Here is a 16,692-nt window from a genome sequence, read left to right as displayed (position 1 = left end):
TAATGTAAATTGGACAAACCATCTAGGAGGAGATAGATTAAGTGTTTGTCAGTTTATTTAAAATGGCAGTAAATCCATAACCATAGGCTAGTGTGTCATTCAGGCAAATTTATTCAGTATAAGAAGGCGGGTTCTTGTGACATTATGTCAAATGAAGCAGGACTTATTGTTTAATTCTTGAAAATTAAGTTGAATACTATAGCGCCAACTGCGCCAACTGGCACAAAATTTCATCAGTCATGGTTGGGAACCCTCCATCAGTTGACCAATTTGCATCAACCAGATGAAAGTGGGGAAAACTGAAAAAAAATAAACAAAAATCCAAAATGGCCGCCAATTAAAGATGACAGCGACCAAACCATAAATGGACACATTCATAATGGGGTGTTTAGTCACTGTAGCACGTTTCAGATGCCTACATAAACTGCTTTATTATTTTTTAGTTCTACAGTGCCATCCTGTAGATTAATCAGACCAATTCTTTAGTTCTGTCCTCAAGATGGAGTTATGAACAGAAACCCCCGGTTTCATAATGTTTTGTCAAACCATTTGGGATTTATTCGCTTTTTACTAAAAAGCCACACCCACATGCAGATTAACTGATTTACCGCAGACCCGTTTTAAAGGCATAGCAACTCTGTTGTAGAATTTTAAATATTTGAAAGTTGATTCTATATGAAATATAATGATCAAAAGTTATCTTTAAAAATAAATAAATAAAAAAAGATCATGACACTGTGACTAATAAACTGACTCATCAAAAAGGGAGACTTCAGAGCCACAATCCCACAGTGCATTGATCTGGTGTGTTTACAACCAAAAGCCATTTGCTTTTTAAAAATGAAGAGAATTCTGAAACAGAGGCCAAAATAATTTCCCTTTTCCGACGTGTTTTCAGCTCATGACTTCCCAGCGGAAGCTTCCTTCAAACAGTTAACTGATAGGAACTGCCGCACAGACACATAACTGAACCGAAAGCGTGTCCCCAGTGCTCAGTCCAAATGGTTTTCCTGCCATCCTGAATCATCCAGCCCTATCCGGCCTACAAGAAGCAGCTACCCCCCCGCTCTCTAAAGAGCCTTCTGCTGATTCTCCATCTGTTCTTTGCATTTCTGAGCTCCCCATATGCGACAATATGCGACTGGTCGCAGTAAAGCAGAAGCCCATTCCCGTGATCGAGAACCCGTCGAGCCCACAAAATAACTGCTTGGCGTGTGGACGGTGAAACTTCAAGCACGGAACCCCGCCGTCCCCCTAGATTATGGAAAAGCGGGCCGTCCGCCCCGGCGTGGCGCAGCGAGCTCTGGGTTACCTGCAGGGTGTTGGTGAAGAAGTCGTGGTAGAACATGGGCCAGTCCTGCCTGCCGATGTCCACGATGACCTTGCACAGCTTGTTGCGGATGAAGTAGGGCAGGGCCTTGTGCTCGGACAGCAGGAGCTTGGGCAGGCAGCTGCGGATCTCCATTTTGTCCTGGGAGGCCACGCCCAGCCACATCTTGTTGACGAGGTTCTGCGGGACGGGAGGGGGCGAGGGGGGGGGGGGGGGGTTGAGGCGTTAGGAATGGGCTGAGGTTACGGGACACCAGCACTGCCATGACGGACTCACTCGCCGGGCTCAAAACCTTACAGAAGGGTTTTGCCAAGCTTTGAGCCCACAACCCACCCCTTGCTAAAATGTAGCCTGAAACATGTTCAGATACGGGACTCATTTCTCATCCACTTGTCAACACAAATTCAGGTACACAACCAACTGCATTTCAGACCAGCAGTGTTTAACCTGACTACTGTGAACGTCAATGTTAAACTGTATTCAACACAGTAATGAATCCCAAGCACTCCCAAAAGCCACCACTGGGTCCCAACACAAATTAGGGAACTATTGCTTTCCCAGCACTGGGGGTTCGACACGGAAAAAGTCGGAAAACACAAAACATTCCAGGGAGCTGCCTTTCTAACAGATCAACACTACTGATGGTCCCCTGTAGGTAAAGCTCCAAACAGAGGAGGTGACCTATAAAATAATGCAGGCTGAGTCTTGCTAGAATCAACAAGACTGCAAGAAAACAGACTCACAAATCATAACTTCCCTCTCCGGAGAGCACCTGGGGTCAAGATCGTTCTCTTGTCACTCTGAAACAAACTGCCAATTTCCAGTTTCCCTCACTCTCAGGAGGGATTGAACAAAACCAAGGAATCATTTTCTATAACACTTCTTATGCAAGCTTTATGTTTATTAAAAAAAAAGTTATCCAATGAAATAACAAGTTTTCCCATAATAATCCCCCTTTCCAGTCCTACCTTTGCTTTTTCCCCCTGAGTAACAGGTCCCAGTCCATTAGGCTGTAAGAATAAGCACTGACCTGCAAGTGTGCATTCACCGAGAGCCACACGCTGCTCACTAAAGATTTTATACTGCTGCATTTCTGCCCAATAGCTTTCAACTTCCTCATAAGACTACAGGAAATGGTTTGTTTAACAGCATGAGCTGGGGACATTTGGGATGGGGGGAAAAATAAACTGTGTGAATCCTGCTTCTGTTTCAGGCACTGCACACAGACAACTGGCAAGAACTCTTTTCTATTCCTATTAAACTTCTCAGCTTCCCAGTGTCTCATAGGCCTGCAGCATTTCACACAGCTGACAAGCCACTGTCCTCCCTCACTACCCTGGTGACCTGCAACACAGCACTCAACACAGCCCATCAGCACAGCCCTGTCAGTACAGCCCGATCAGCACAGCCCTGTCAGTACAGTCTGATCAGCACAGCCCTGTCAGTACAGTCTGATCAGCACAACCCTGTCAGCACAGCCCTGTCAGCAAGCCCTGTAAGCACAGCCCTGTCAGCACAGCTTAATCAGCACAGCCCTGTCAGTACAGCCCAATCAACACAGCTTAAATAGCACAGCCCTATCAACACAGCCCAGTCAGCACAGCCCTATCAGCACACAGCCAGGTCAGCACAACCCAATCAGCACAGCTCTGTCAACACAGCTTAATCAGCACAGCCCTGTCAGTACAGCCCGATCAGCACAACCATGGCATGTTTCATAGCTGTGCTTATGACACGCTCGCTCTCCTTCCTCCTCCCTTCCGATACGCTGGGCTCCGTGTGCATCACAGCCAGCACACTAGGAGCTGGATGGCACACCATCGCCTTAAGCTAAGCTTGGCAATAACAGAGATGACTTCACTGGGTTGATGTGAAGGCTCAGAAAACACTGGCTACATCCCAAATGTGAGTGGGTGGAGCGGTCTGAACCGCATGGCTTTCGTCAGGCTTAAAGTGAAGAGGTATAATCCTGGCGTGTGAGGCTGAACACAGAGCACATCGCCGTACCAAGCCTGAACAATGCTCCGCACACATTTCACACAAACACCACTGCACGAATGGCAGGGATTATAAACAAGGAAAGGAAAACAAAAGAGGCGTTCCGTCTGGCTGGGCCTGCATACCGTGCGATGAGGTTATTACGCTAACCAAAAATTTGCCTGTAAGAGGACGTATGGTGCATAGCTGCTGCTTCTTGGCGTGTACGAAAAGAGCCAAAACCGTTTGCCTAAATCCAGGGCCACATGCAGTGGAGTTGTGGGGTGTTTTAAAGCTTGATGAAACAAAAGTAAAAGACCAAGCTCCGGCTTGTTTCGGTTAATTCTACGGGAAGGCCAAAAAAAAAAGAAAACTCTCAGTACCGGCAGTGCGAGGTCAACCCACTACCCAGTCTAAACGCAGTAATGCAATATATACCATTGTGTATTTTATGCAACTGCATCACCCTAGTGGCTGTCCTCTGCTTAACCCAAGTGGATAAGTGTCCATAAATGAGGAAGTGCTGCTCTGTCGCATTTGCTGCAATGCCTCGTCACTGTGCTCTACAGTAATGCACCACAGGAGAGACCTGTAGTCACGGCAACGCAGGTAGCACCATCGGGTGCGCAGATAGCCGACAGCCTCCCCGATCAGACCAGCCCAGACTGACCGGCGCCGACGGCTCTGATCTGTAGCATGGTTCAGCTCAAGCACTCAACAGCACAACAAATGCAAATACGGCCACACGGCTACTCTGAATTACAGAAATGGCTCCTCAGGCAGGAAATTTTGCCTACGCATGTTAACTCACAAGAGAAGTCAAGGAATATACTGATACCAAACAATGGCTCAGTTCTGTTCATGACCTGCTTTGTTCTACAGGCGCTACCTTTAGTTCTACAGCAAAAATAAAAGCAAAGAAGTCAATATAAGAAAGTACTTACCCCAAACACTGTAAGACTACATCATGCAGAAAGCACTCACCTCAAACACTGAGACTGTACATCATGCAGAAAGCACTCACCTCAAACACTGTAAGACTGTACATCATCCAGAAAGCACTCACCTCAAACACTGTAAGACTGTACATCATCCAGAAAGCACTCACTTCAAACACTGTAAGACTGTACATCACGGAGAAAGCACTCACCTCAAACACTGGGACTGTACATCATGCAGAAAGCACTCACCTCAAACACTGGAACGGCACACCATGCAGAAAGCACTCACCTCAAACACTGAACAGCAGTGTACATTCATGTTTGAGTAGCATCAGTGCACTCACCTCAAACACTGAGACTGTACATCATCCAGATAGCACTCACCTCAAACAATGTAAGACTACATCATGCAGAAAGCACTCACCTCAAACACTGAGACTGTACATCATGCAGATAGCACTCACCTCAAACACTGTAAGACTACATCATCCAGAAAGCACTCCCCTCAAACACTAAGACTGTACATCATGCAGAAAGCACTCACCTCAAACACTGTAAGACTGTACATCATCCAGATAGCACTCACCTCAAACACTACAATATTGTACATCATGGAGAAAGCACTCACCTCAAACACTGAGACTGTACATCATGCAGAAAGCACTCACCTCAAACACTGAGACTGTACATCATGCAGAAAGCACTCATCTCAAACACTGTAAGACTACATCATGCAGAAAGCACTCACCTCAAACACTGAGACTGTACATCATGCAGAAAGCACTCACCTCAAACACTGTAAGGCTGTACATCATGACGTACTCGTTGCGGGTTTTGGACAGGAAGTAGAGACAGTACCGCCATGCTCCTGTCTGCTGAGCGAAGTTATTCAGCAGCTCCTCTACAGGAAACAGAGAGCAAAACAGTTCAGGCGTCACGAGCATTCTCGTTCATCAATGCAGAATCTTCCGGAGGAAAGAAAGAATGGGGTACCATTCCTTTCAGAACAAGAGCCAAATAAAACACGCAAACTTCAGAAACTCCAAAAGCAGAAGACAATGAGATGTTGTCGTTTTGTTGGTTCAACCAACCCCCCAAATGTCCGTCTGACAACACTTCTTTCAGACTGAGGAAGGTGGGACTCAGAAGAACCTGAATTGACTCATCTGCACCTCAGTATAACCTTCCGACTCACCAATTTCCCTCTTGCGCTCATTGGTGGTGCAGCTGTGAAAGAATTCGGTCATGAGGCTCTCCAGAGCACGCAGGGAAGCCTCCTCCGATGCCTGAGAGAGAAAGAGAGAAAGAGGGGAGGAGAGGACAGGAGAGGAGAGATTAATGCACTATCCAAACTTCAATCTCACTGAAGCCTGGGTCACTAAAGGCTACATTTTTAGGCTAATGTGCCACAAAAAGGTGAAGTTTTAATACTTTTAAGTGGACAAATTAAAGGGTGGCAAGATAGTTCAAGACAACTATAAAATGACTGACTGGCTCTGTGTTTGAGAGCAGAAGCATGCTGGTAAATACAATATATATGCAATACATAACTAGCCTTAAAGAAGAACCAAGAGCTGAGAAAAGTCTTTGTTATTATCTCCAGAAAGGGTTCAAGGCTCATACTGTTTTCAAAAGGGCCATTTCTCAAGAAGGCCAACACCACACAAAGACACCGGTGTTGCAGTCGACAGCCATGCAGCTACAAATTGGTGTGCAGTGATGGTCATACTGCACCACAGGATGAAAAGACAGTGAGACCTGTTCATGTGCATCGAATCAAAACAATTTTTTTCCAAAGGAAAATGCAGAATGCAACGTCAGAACACAGGAGGTTTATTCTTGGTCACATTCATCACAGGAGAAGTTTGAAGTTTTTTGAACTGTGCGTGCTGAGATGCGGTAAAGCCACGTACGATGTGGTTTTCATCCATTTTTTAAAAAAGAAAAATGAAAGCCATAATTTCCGTTGACATCGGCCTTTGCATCTGACACAGACTTTGTAGGCCAAATGTGTAAACCATTTCTGGGACATCAGTGCAAGACTTCAAACACACTGCAGGGGTTTACTCATAACGGACTCTTCCATCTACACTGCGAAATCGGAAACAGTCCCAGTAACGGCTGGCTCAGGACATACAGGTCCACTTGGCTTTCACCTAGGAGCTGCAAACATAGTGATAGTACTATGCAGGGGATTTCACAGGTGTACAAAACGTTAAGTTAATTTTCCACTAAACAAATTCATTCCAGGATTTCAACAAAAGGCAGGCCACCATGTGGGGCATGACCGTGCACTATCAAACACGAACTCAGGATTGCACTAGTAATCTGACATCATGACTATTCAAAAAAAAGCGGGGGGGGGTTCCAAAATCCAGAAGCTACATTATAAGGACAGGAAAAATATGACATTAATACACCGCCAAAGGATCCACGCACACCGTGGAGCTGGTCAAAATAGTTCTCAGAAGCAGCACGCTGTATCAAGTTTATTGATATCTCTCTCTGATAAAATGCTGCGTGTTGAAATGGAGGAGGCCAAACAAAAAAAAAAAAAATAGACATAGGTCTTGGAACATTCCTGACATTTTCACTCCTAGCGTCACTGGAAGATATGTCGCTCGTTTTATGGCGTGCGTTCTGTGTACAGTCCTGGAATCTCAGAATGTGCTAGAACACGCTAAAGATTGCTCAATGCGAATATTCAATTGTACAAGCTGGGCGGCTCGCGAGGCATCTTAACGAATCCAATTCGACTTCAGTTCCTGCTTAGACCCGTGCCCACAGGTTATGATCCTATCCTGTACATTGTATACCGTTAGCTACTTTAGGATGCACCAATAGTTTTCATGCAACTAGCCTATAACATAGAAAGGCTCAGATCACATTAAAAAAGTGTAATCATTTTAATAATACAAAGAACAAAAACGAATAGCGCAAACGAACTAATACTTTTACACGTACCTGTACGAAGCAATTGCAAATTATCTGACTTAGGCATAAATTCATGTTCGACTTAAAGTATAGAAAATTATAATATGGGTCTGTGGCTAGCTAGTTGGCTATCAATGCGAGTAGTTATCAGAGTTAGCTCGCTACCAGATATGTCCATCTGAAGTCTCAGCAGAAAAGAGTAGCAACAAGCCAGTTTCTGGTGGAAATGCTTTAGACAGGTGCAGACAGGCCGCATACATATATAGTTACATTCCATAAAATAATCAGTAATTAATTAGGAGCCAATACTCACCATGATCGGAGTCAACAGGGAACCTCTGGCTTCAAATGAATATTTGCAGCTATTTGAGGTGTTGGCTGCTCCGGCTGACGTTCATGCTCTGCCTGAAATGCAGGGCCTGTGTGCACTGTTAGCAAAAACTGCGACTTTGTAACATAATAATTAGCTACCCTGCTAATTTTCTCATGGAGATACAAAGTTCGATAATGTAACTAGCTAGCGTTAATTTATATAGTTACAGCCGCTGTTATTATTGTTGATAATAATGTTGATAGGCGAGTCCAGAGGGAGTGACAATTCTAACGTTATTTGCCGATTTATCAAAGGGAAAAAATCGGAAAATTAAACGCAAACTATCCCTATCTGTTTGCAAAAGCGTGAGACTCAATTGTGCTGTCATGCAAAAAAGGAATATTTAATACTGCGTTTATGATCAAATTTGTTCCTGTTTTCTAACTTCTCCCGGACGTATCTGGCCCAAATCGCGTATTGCTTGCTGTGGCTGCTTAGAGCTCGCAGGCCTTGCAGTCGTAGCTTCCTCTACGCGTAGCAGCCCCTCCCCGCCGGAAGTGATATCTTAATCTCGAGCCGGATGGAACCGGCTGTAGCCAGAGATGCGTGTTTCTGAGAAGCTGAGTTCGGAGTGGATCGCTCGCTAACTTCCTTTACACCACATAGCGAAATTTACTAAGTGCACTAGAGAGGGATTCAATGGTGAACGGAGGAGATGATTTCGGAAACTACAGCTTCTGAGCAGGTTACTTAGCAACGCGCAACGCTTGCGTGACCGCTGTAAGTGGCTTGCTGAGCAAGGGTTTAAGAAACGATGAAAGATGTGTTCTTTCTAGTTTTTGACAAGGGTTTTTCTGACTCGTGTACGAATGACCTCTCCGTGATTAAAAACTGACTAACAATTAAACAAAAATTGCTGTGGTTGTTGTTTATTTTCACGGACAGCACGTCGGATACCGCTCGAAAATAAAAATTATATGAGATCAGGTGGGAGACGTTAGAGAGGTAGTTAAAGTTGTTATGATATCCAGTAATCTCTGTTTCCCGTTCCTGAATGTTTCTAACTAGCCTAACTATTTTAAAACTAATTTACAAGTTATAAATAATTTTAAAACATCGTGCATGAATTCACTCCTTCCTGAGCTATGTTGCACCGCCTTGAGAATCTCCACATCTTCATCTGTACCTGCCATACCACGAAAGGATTTCTTCAAATGTGGATAGCTAAATAGCCACGTATATATCTACCTACATTATTTATATCTCAGGTTAAATTTAGGCAAATGTAAGTTACTAGCTCGAAATAAATAAAACCGCTATAGTAGGTACAGTTGATGCCAAAAGCTTACATACACCTAGGCTAAAGATGTTCAAACTCAGTTTTTCACAACTCCACACATTTCATGTTACCATACATTTCTTTTGGCAAGTCAATTAAGGCACCTACTTTGTTCACAACAGAGGTAATTTGAAAACAAGTGATTAGAGACTGATTTATTTCAGCTTTAATTCACTAAATCAGAATTCCAGTGGGTCAAAAGTTTACATACACCAAGTTGACTGTCTCTTTAAACAGTCTGATTCTAAAAATTGATGTAATGACTTTTTAGAAACTACTGATTGCCCAATTGTCATAATTAGGAGATAATTGGGAGTTAATTGGGCCTACCTTTAGAGCCACTACCTTTTTGCCCATGATACCATGGGAAAATCCAAGCAACTCAGCCAAGACCTCAGAAAAAAAATTGTGGACTTCCACAAGTCCAGTTCTTCCTTAGGAGCTATTTCAAAACAACTGAAGATACCACAAGCATCTGTACAAACAACTGAATGCAAATATAAAAATCTTGGGATCACACAGACACTGCATTATTCAGGAAGGAGGCACAAATTAACTCCCAGGGCTGAAGGAATTTTGATTCGAAAGGTTTGACTGAACTCCAAGACAAGGGGCGGGCAAAGAGGGCCGTATCTGTTTCTGGTTTTCATGTCAACTTCTGGCCTTAATGGCTTATTTATCCTTAACATTTACGCCATCTAGCATTTTAGCCACTATTTTTGATAAGCACATGAATGGCAGTTGAAGACTGTTGCTGTGTCTGTAATACAAGACATTTTGCTGTGATCTAATCTACGAGTGAACCAGTGTTGGTGTGTACAGCCAGTTAGCTCATTTAGCCAGAGTAATTGGTGGAAACAAAAACCTGTACACACACCGGCCCTCCAGGACTAGAATTGCCCACCCCTGTCCAAGACAACAACAAAGGAACTGGTGAAGGAGTTGGAGGCATCAGGTACCGAAGTATCTACATCCACAGAATCCTATATCCTATATGTAGGAAAAGCCCCTACTCTAAAACCAGCATAAAAAAGCCAGAATGAAGTTTGCAGCTGATCACCAGGACGAAGACCTAGTCTTTTTAAGGAGTGTTCTCTGGTCAGATTAAACATAAATTTAACTGGCCATAATGATCAGCGCTATGTATGGAGGAAAAAGGGTGATGCTTTTAATCCGAAGAACACCATCCCAACTGTGAAGCATAGGGGTGGCAGCATCAAGTTGTGGGGTTTTTTTTGCTGGAAAAAGGACTGGTGCACTTCAGAAAATAGATGGCATCACGAGGAAGGAGGATTATCTAGAAATACTGAAGCAACACCTCAAGACATCAGCTAGAAAGTTAAAACTTGGATGCAACTGGGTTTTCCAGCAGGACAATGATCCTAAGCATACCTCCAAAGTAACAAAATGGCATAAAGACAACAAACTGAAAGAATTGGAGTGGCCATCACAAAGCCCTGACCTGAATCCCATAGAAAATTTGTGGACTGAACTAAAAAAGCGTGTCCGAGCAAGGAGGCCCACAAACCTGTCTACACCAGTTCTGTCAGGAGGAACGGGCAAAAATTCTGGCAAACTATTATGAGAAGTCTGTGGAAGGCTACCCCAAGCGTTTGTTTCAAGTTAAGCAATTAAAAGGCAATGCCACCAAATGCTGACAAAGTGTATGTAAACATTTGACCCACTGAAAATCTGATATAGTACATAAAAGCTGAAATAAATTTGTTCCTCAGCTATTATTTTGAAATGACCTCTTATGGAAATAAAGTAGATACCCTAATTGACTTAACACAGGAAATGTATGGTAACATGAAATGTGTGGAGCTGTGAAAAATTGAGTTTGAATGTCTTTAGCTTCGGTGTGTGTAAAACTTTGGCCTCAACTGTAGTTAGCTAGCTAATTTGTTATGTTGTATTTTCAATTAAATGTAGCTCGCAATATTTGTTAAATTTGGAAATAAATAAATGCTTTGTGATGTATTTTGCAGTGCATTATGGAGAATATTTAGTGAACTGCTTAGGGTGTCAAATTTGATACAGAAAATTCAGGCACCCTACAAAATGTCTGACCGCCTTAATGCACTATAAACCATGTAGGGGGCCTATTCCTTCCCAAATATATTTATTGAGTTTTGTTCTTTTTTTTTTTTTTTCACAAACACACAGACAACAAAAAAAATCTCAGCACAACATTGGTCTACACAATCAGTATGAATGTTGACAGTTAAATTATTATTATTTTTTTAATACATAAAATAAAAGTGCAGATGACAAGGGTGCATTACAGTTACAGTATCATAGGCAAGGCACAGATATCTCAGTTAGTCCAGGAGAACGCTTGAAAGTGTTGACGCCACTGTGGATTTGGAGAAGTAGAGATATGGAGTCCATATTTTCACAAACTGTCTTTTTGAAGAGTGAAGTAGACAGGTCAAGTATTCAAGGGTAAAACACTCCATAATTATATTATGCCAATTTGCTTTAGCAGGAGGTTTGTCATTTATCCATGACAGAAAAATATTCTATAATATTATATGGCACAAAACCAAACTTAGCCTACTCTAGCGCAGGTTTCAAATGAGGCCTACTGAACTTTGAAATTTGCACGTTTTGCCCCCAATCAAAGCAGCGTGGGGAAACCGAAAGCGAGTAATGTCCTCTGTATGATTTTGCAGCATTGCTGCGATAGTTCTCACAGGGGCTCCATAGGGCCCCACTGAGCTAAACATTGCACACACACTGCATGCACCCCAAAGCTTACCTGATGAACATTAGGCACCCTTAGGTCTTATAGTTTTCACAGGAGGCCCCATTAACTCATCGTGCCAATGTTTTATGTGAAATAGAGGGAAATATTGTGGTGGACACCAATAAATTACATTTATGGACGTTGCTGTTTGATTATTTTTGAACCATTGCCTGAGGGAGTTTGTAGCCAAAACATTGCACACATACTCCATGCACCCCAAAGTTTACCTAATGAATATTTGGCACCCTTACAGTTTTTTCAGGGTGTCCCATTAACTCAATGTCCCAATGTATTATATTATTGATTCTTTTTGGACTACTTCTGAAGGGAATATATAGCCAAAATAATGCACACGTACTCCATGCACCCCAAAGCTTGCCTGTTGAATTTTGGGCACCTTTAGGCCTTAAAGTTTCCCCAGGAGGCCCTGTCTATCTCAGACAGTGTTTGTGAATGGGGCTAAGATTTGGGATTGGTGATTGTGACTTTTGGGGAAGGGTACCACCCAGGATGGAATGCTGATTGAATTTGGTGCCCTGTCAGTGCACAGGATAGGCCCTGTGAAACCAGCGTGTTTCATGGCTCCAAATGGCCCTACTGTTCCAAACCAAACTTTAACTACTACTATAGCTCTGGCTTCAAATGAGGCCTACTGAACATTGAAATTTACACCTGTGTCATTGCTGATCAAAGTAGTGTGGGGTCACGCGAAGCAAGTATTAGGTAGCTGGGAATGCCCTCTCTGTGATTTTGGAGCATTGTGATGATAGCACTCACGGGGGCTCCATAGCACCACCTTAAACTTTTAAATTTGGAGTTGAATTGGCACCAAACCGAGTGGCATGGGAACAGGAAAACTGGTTATGTGGCAGCATGCAATACCCTGCATAACAGATCAGAGCTCTGTGGTAGCTCTTATGGGTTCTCCAGGACGCCCTGCCAACTTTGTCGTCGCTGACCTCTGGTCTAAATGCAAAAACAGAGACCGCGGAGGGTGGCTTAGCAGGGGCCCAGGTACACCAAAACTCAAATTCTGGGTAGTCGGCATGTCTAGACGACACACGCCAAAGGGTGAGTGCCTGGATCATTGCTCCAAGCCCCCTTAAACTTTCAAATTTGAAGCCAAATTGTCACCCAACCAAGCGGGTGGGAGAGCAGAAGGAGCATTGGAGAGAGGAGGAGAGGGTAGGAGAGCAGGAGGAGCATTGGAGAGAGGAGGAGAGGGTAGAAGAGCAGAAGGAGCATTGGGGAGAGGAGGAGAGGGTAGGAGAGCAGACGCAGTATTGGAGAGAGGAGGAGAGGGTATGAGAGCAAGAGGAGCATTAGGGAGAGAAGGAGTGGGTAGGAGAGCAGGAGGAGCATTGGGGAGAGGAGGAGAGGGTAGGTGGGCAGGAGAAGCATTGGGGAGAGGAGGAGAGGGTAGGTGGGCAGGAGGAGCATTGGGGAGAGGAGGAGAGGGTTGAAGAGCAGGAGGAGCATTGGAGAGAGGAGGATGGGGTAGGAGAGCAGGAGGAGCATTGGGGAGAGGAGGAGAAAGAGGGGGAAGAAGGAAACGGGGAGGATGAGGGGGTATTGGAAGAGAAAGAGCAGGCGAAGAAAGAGGTAGAAGAATAGGAGAAGTTGGGAGGAAGAGGAAGAAGGAGAGAAGGACAAAGAAGAGGAGAGAGTAAAATTTGAAAGCAGAGAAGGACAAAGAGGAAGGATAAGAAATGGAAGAAGAGACTTGAAGAAGGAGAGACAGAAGAGGGGGAATGAGGAGGAGGAGGATGAGGACCCCCCTCCCACCATGTGCACCATTCCCGGCACATAATCACGGAAACTCTACCCTTTTCCATCTTCCCATGTCGCTTTGGAAAACCAGCAATGCACTCGAATCAGAATCAGAGTTTATTTGTCAAGTATGTTTTTATACAAGGAATATGAATTGGTCAATCAGTTACTGTCTGTAACACTCAATGCACACTATTGGTTTCTGCGCAGTTGCCTGCTGCCCTGTGTGGACAGCCTGGTCCTGCGGGCTGCATCCTGCATCCAGAGCCTCTTCTTCACCCTCATCTTCCTCGTCAGTGAATCTCTGACTCAGCCTCTGACTGCAAAGCATGTTAGTGAGGAAAGCATGGTACTCCATACGGCTGAGCACGGCCAAGTGTTGGTCAGTCTTTGCGAGCTGTAAGTAAGTAAAGTTCATTTGTATAGCACCTTTCTACAGCAGACACCCAAAGATTTCACTGAAAGCAGTTTTTTGTTATTGATCATATACTGTATGTAAAACAATTTTTTATATAAAGAGAATTACTGATCGTCAAGTGAGCAATATCTACCTGCTTTAAATTGTTTGGGGAATTCATAAATAAAGTTATTAATTGATTAAATACAAACAATATAAATTGTGATATAAAGAAATACATTGCATAACACTAATGTTCATTTTTTCTAACACACACCCCTCTTGAGTCAGACATGTTTGAAAAATGATTCAGTTCAAATCAAGTAAATAGTATTTGTGTAGAACCTCGTGCAGGAACACTTTGTACAGAGGAAACAGAAAGGAAAAATGAGAATTGCATTGCCTTGCAGCCTGTAATACAGCATTCAACAGTTTGTACATAAAAATAAAAAAATACCAGAAATAGCATTTGGGGGAGAACATTTTTATAGAATTATTAATTTAAAAATTAAAGATTTAAAAGATATTTAAGCACACAAAATACATGAATAAATAAAAAATCTTCCAGGACCTGATGAAGTAACTGCATCAATTTTACCGCTGTTGATTGGCCAGAATTCAGAACTAACACCTTAACAGGAGCTGTCATTTGTATTCAGCATTCAAAGAGGTCAGTCACAGTCTTTATTTCCCCGATGACGTTTAAATCAATGAGGGGAAAGAGTCCGAATTTGTGCTGCTTTGACAGGAGTTGTCAGTTACATTAAGCATTCAGAGGTAAGTCAGACTCTCCATTGCTTTATTTTTAACATTGCATTTTATTATTGATTTATTTAGTGCTGTATTGTAGAGCACTTGGTTAAGTTTAGGCAACTTAATGCCAAAAGGAAAACCAGCAGACACTGCAACCCACCAGGACTCGATCTGTATTGTGTTGAGAACCAGGACTCGATCTGTATTGTCTTTGCATGATTCATTGTTAAATTGCAAATTGTAGAGTTTCGATAGAGTTGCACCTGCTAGCTCAAAGGCCTGGTTTTGTAGTGTGTGCATTTGTGATGTGTGACGAGGTGGCCGAGTGGTTAAGGCGATGGACTGCTAATCCATTGTGCTCTGCACGTGTGGGTTCGAATCCCATCCTCGTCGGATACATTTCTTCTGCTTCTCTCCAAAGTTACTCACAATACTGTATCCTGTTTGTATTATTGAACCATTGTTTGTTCAATACTGTGTGATTTCTGGAGGTACGTCTGAAGGAATTTCTAAAGCAGTTATTCCTGCTGTTTCAGCACCTTGACATCTGGCAATTGTCTGTAGGCAGCAGTGTAGTATAATGGCTAAGGAGCTGGTCTTATAACCTAAAGGTTACAGGTTCGATTCCCCGGTAGGGCACTGCCATTGTACCCTTGAGCACGGTACTTAACCTGCATTGCTCCAGTATACATCCGGCTGTATAACTGGTCGTAAGTTGCTCAGGATAAGAGTGTTGGCTTAATGCCTGTAAACTATTTGATATTCCATCCATGTTTACTTTCCTTCCTGTCACTCTCCCTGTTAATGTAGATCAGCTATCAGTTAGACACTCAAGTGTATAATTAGTCACTGTGCTGATTAAGTCCCTACAAAGATTACTGGACAAAAAATGAAATACAAGTTAAAATTCCTGCAGAGCACACAATAGAAACAAACTGGTGGCCCTATCTGTGACATAATAATGGTTTTTCCTTTCAGTTTTTCAAGTCAGGGACAAATGTTGACTGAGCCTTAGCCAGTGTCTGGAGTTAAGACTATGTTTGTACTAACAGAAGCATATGTACAGGGTTTTTACCGGAAGAAGCTCATATTCCAAAACTCTGCTGACGCGGCAAAGCTTAGCTGAAAATGTCTAATTAGCGGAGGTGTCATAGCAGCTGTTAATGTCAGTGTGGGGTTCCCGACACAAAGCCCTGGCCTGGGTTTAACATACCAGCCTGCTCACTGAACTGGAGCCATCTGGCAGTGGCTGCTGATTACTGTAATCTGTTGAATTTCCCTAAATGTACTTGTCGGTACTCAGCTCAGCAGGTGTGTAACAAGCACAAAACCGTGCAGACCCACGGCGCTCCTGTACAAAGTGTCATGAGTAAAACTTGGCTAACTATATAGCTAGCTAGTTATGGCATGTCCTCACCTCCGTAACGTTATTTGTTGTCCTCCGTGTGTCCATACATCTGTATCGGTGGTACGCGCTAAATAGGTTAACTAAAGTAGTCAAAACGCTAGCATGTTATGGTTAGCTAAAGTAACGTTAGGCGATAAAGCTGTGCTTAAAAATCTTGTGTTGTTCGAAGTGATGATTTTGGGAGATGCACCTGCGCATGCGTCCTAATAAACGAAGCACCACCTGTGCATGCATCCCACAGGTTGTCCGTGAGTGAGTGAGTGACCATAATTTGCCATGCATACCCCACGGCGACAGTTTCTGCGCGCCGTGGAAAAAACAGCTTGTATTAATGGACCATACATTCTGACTCCCGTTCTTTAAATCCATATGATGAGTAAATTGGTTATTGGTTTAATTTATGGCTCAAATCACAAAAATAAAATAAATATGATACACATAGAGATGATATCATACATAATAAATACATTGAATCGTGTTTAAAATCCATGCAGGATTGGCCTTATTCATTGAGGTTTTGTTTCATTATTATTATTATTATTATTATTATTTATTTTTTAAAAATATAAATAATGGAATTATATAACTGAAACATGTTTTTAGATCGACTAGGTGGCGGACATATTGTGCGTATGATAATTTGTCATCCATCCATAATCTATACTCACTTATCCTCGTCGGGGGGGGGGTTGCTGGAGTCTATCCCAGCGTGCATTGGGCAAGAGACAGGAATACACCGTGGGCAGGCTGCCAATCTATCGCAGGGCACACACACCATTCA

At 43.1% G+C, this 16,692-nt stretch overlaps 1 protein-coding gene and 1 non-coding gene across 3 annotated transcripts in view; one reads left to right on the top strand and one right to left on the bottom strand.

Moving 5' to 3' along the window:
• Positions 1 to 8,449, bottom strand: part of xpo6 (exportin 6) — a 37,804-nt gene extending 29,355 nt beyond the window's left edge. Inside the window, exons 1-4 of one of the 2 annotated variants that reach the window (XM_064314162.1) lie at positions 7,496 to 8,449; positions 5,444 to 5,534; positions 5,037 to 5,149; positions 1,313 to 1,510 (exon numbers count right to left, since the gene is read on the bottom strand). In XM_064314162.1, coding sequence (XP_064170232.1) covers positions 1,313 to 1,510; positions 5,037 to 5,149; positions 5,444 to 5,534; positions 7,496 to 7,498 — 405 coding nt within the window. In that variant the 5' untranslated portion in view covers positions 7,499 to 8,449. Of the gene's footprint in view, positions 1 to 1,312; positions 1,511 to 4,331; positions 4,376 to 5,036; positions 5,150 to 5,443; positions 5,535 to 7,495 lie in introns of those variants that run through there. The other variant, XM_064314163.1, reaches the window with a different exon arrangement.
• Positions 8,450 to 14,814: 6,365 nt separating this feature from the next.
• trnas-gcu (transfer RNA serine (anticodon GCU)) lies at positions 14,815 to 14,896 on the top strand. Its single transcript has one exon. It is a non-coding gene; the product is annotated as a tRNA-Ser (tRNA).
• Positions 14,897 to 16,692: the final 1,796 nt, after the last annotated feature.

The sequence above is a fragment of the Anguilla rostrata genome, chromosome 17, assembly GCF_018555375.3.
Source record: "Anguilla rostrata isolate EN2019 chromosome 17, ASM1855537v3, whole genome shotgun sequence".
In the NCBI taxonomy this organism is placed as follows: domain Eukaryota; kingdom Metazoa; phylum Chordata; class Actinopteri; order Anguilliformes; family Anguillidae; genus Anguilla; species Anguilla rostrata.
This window is presented reverse-complemented; position numbering and strand designations above follow the sequence as displayed.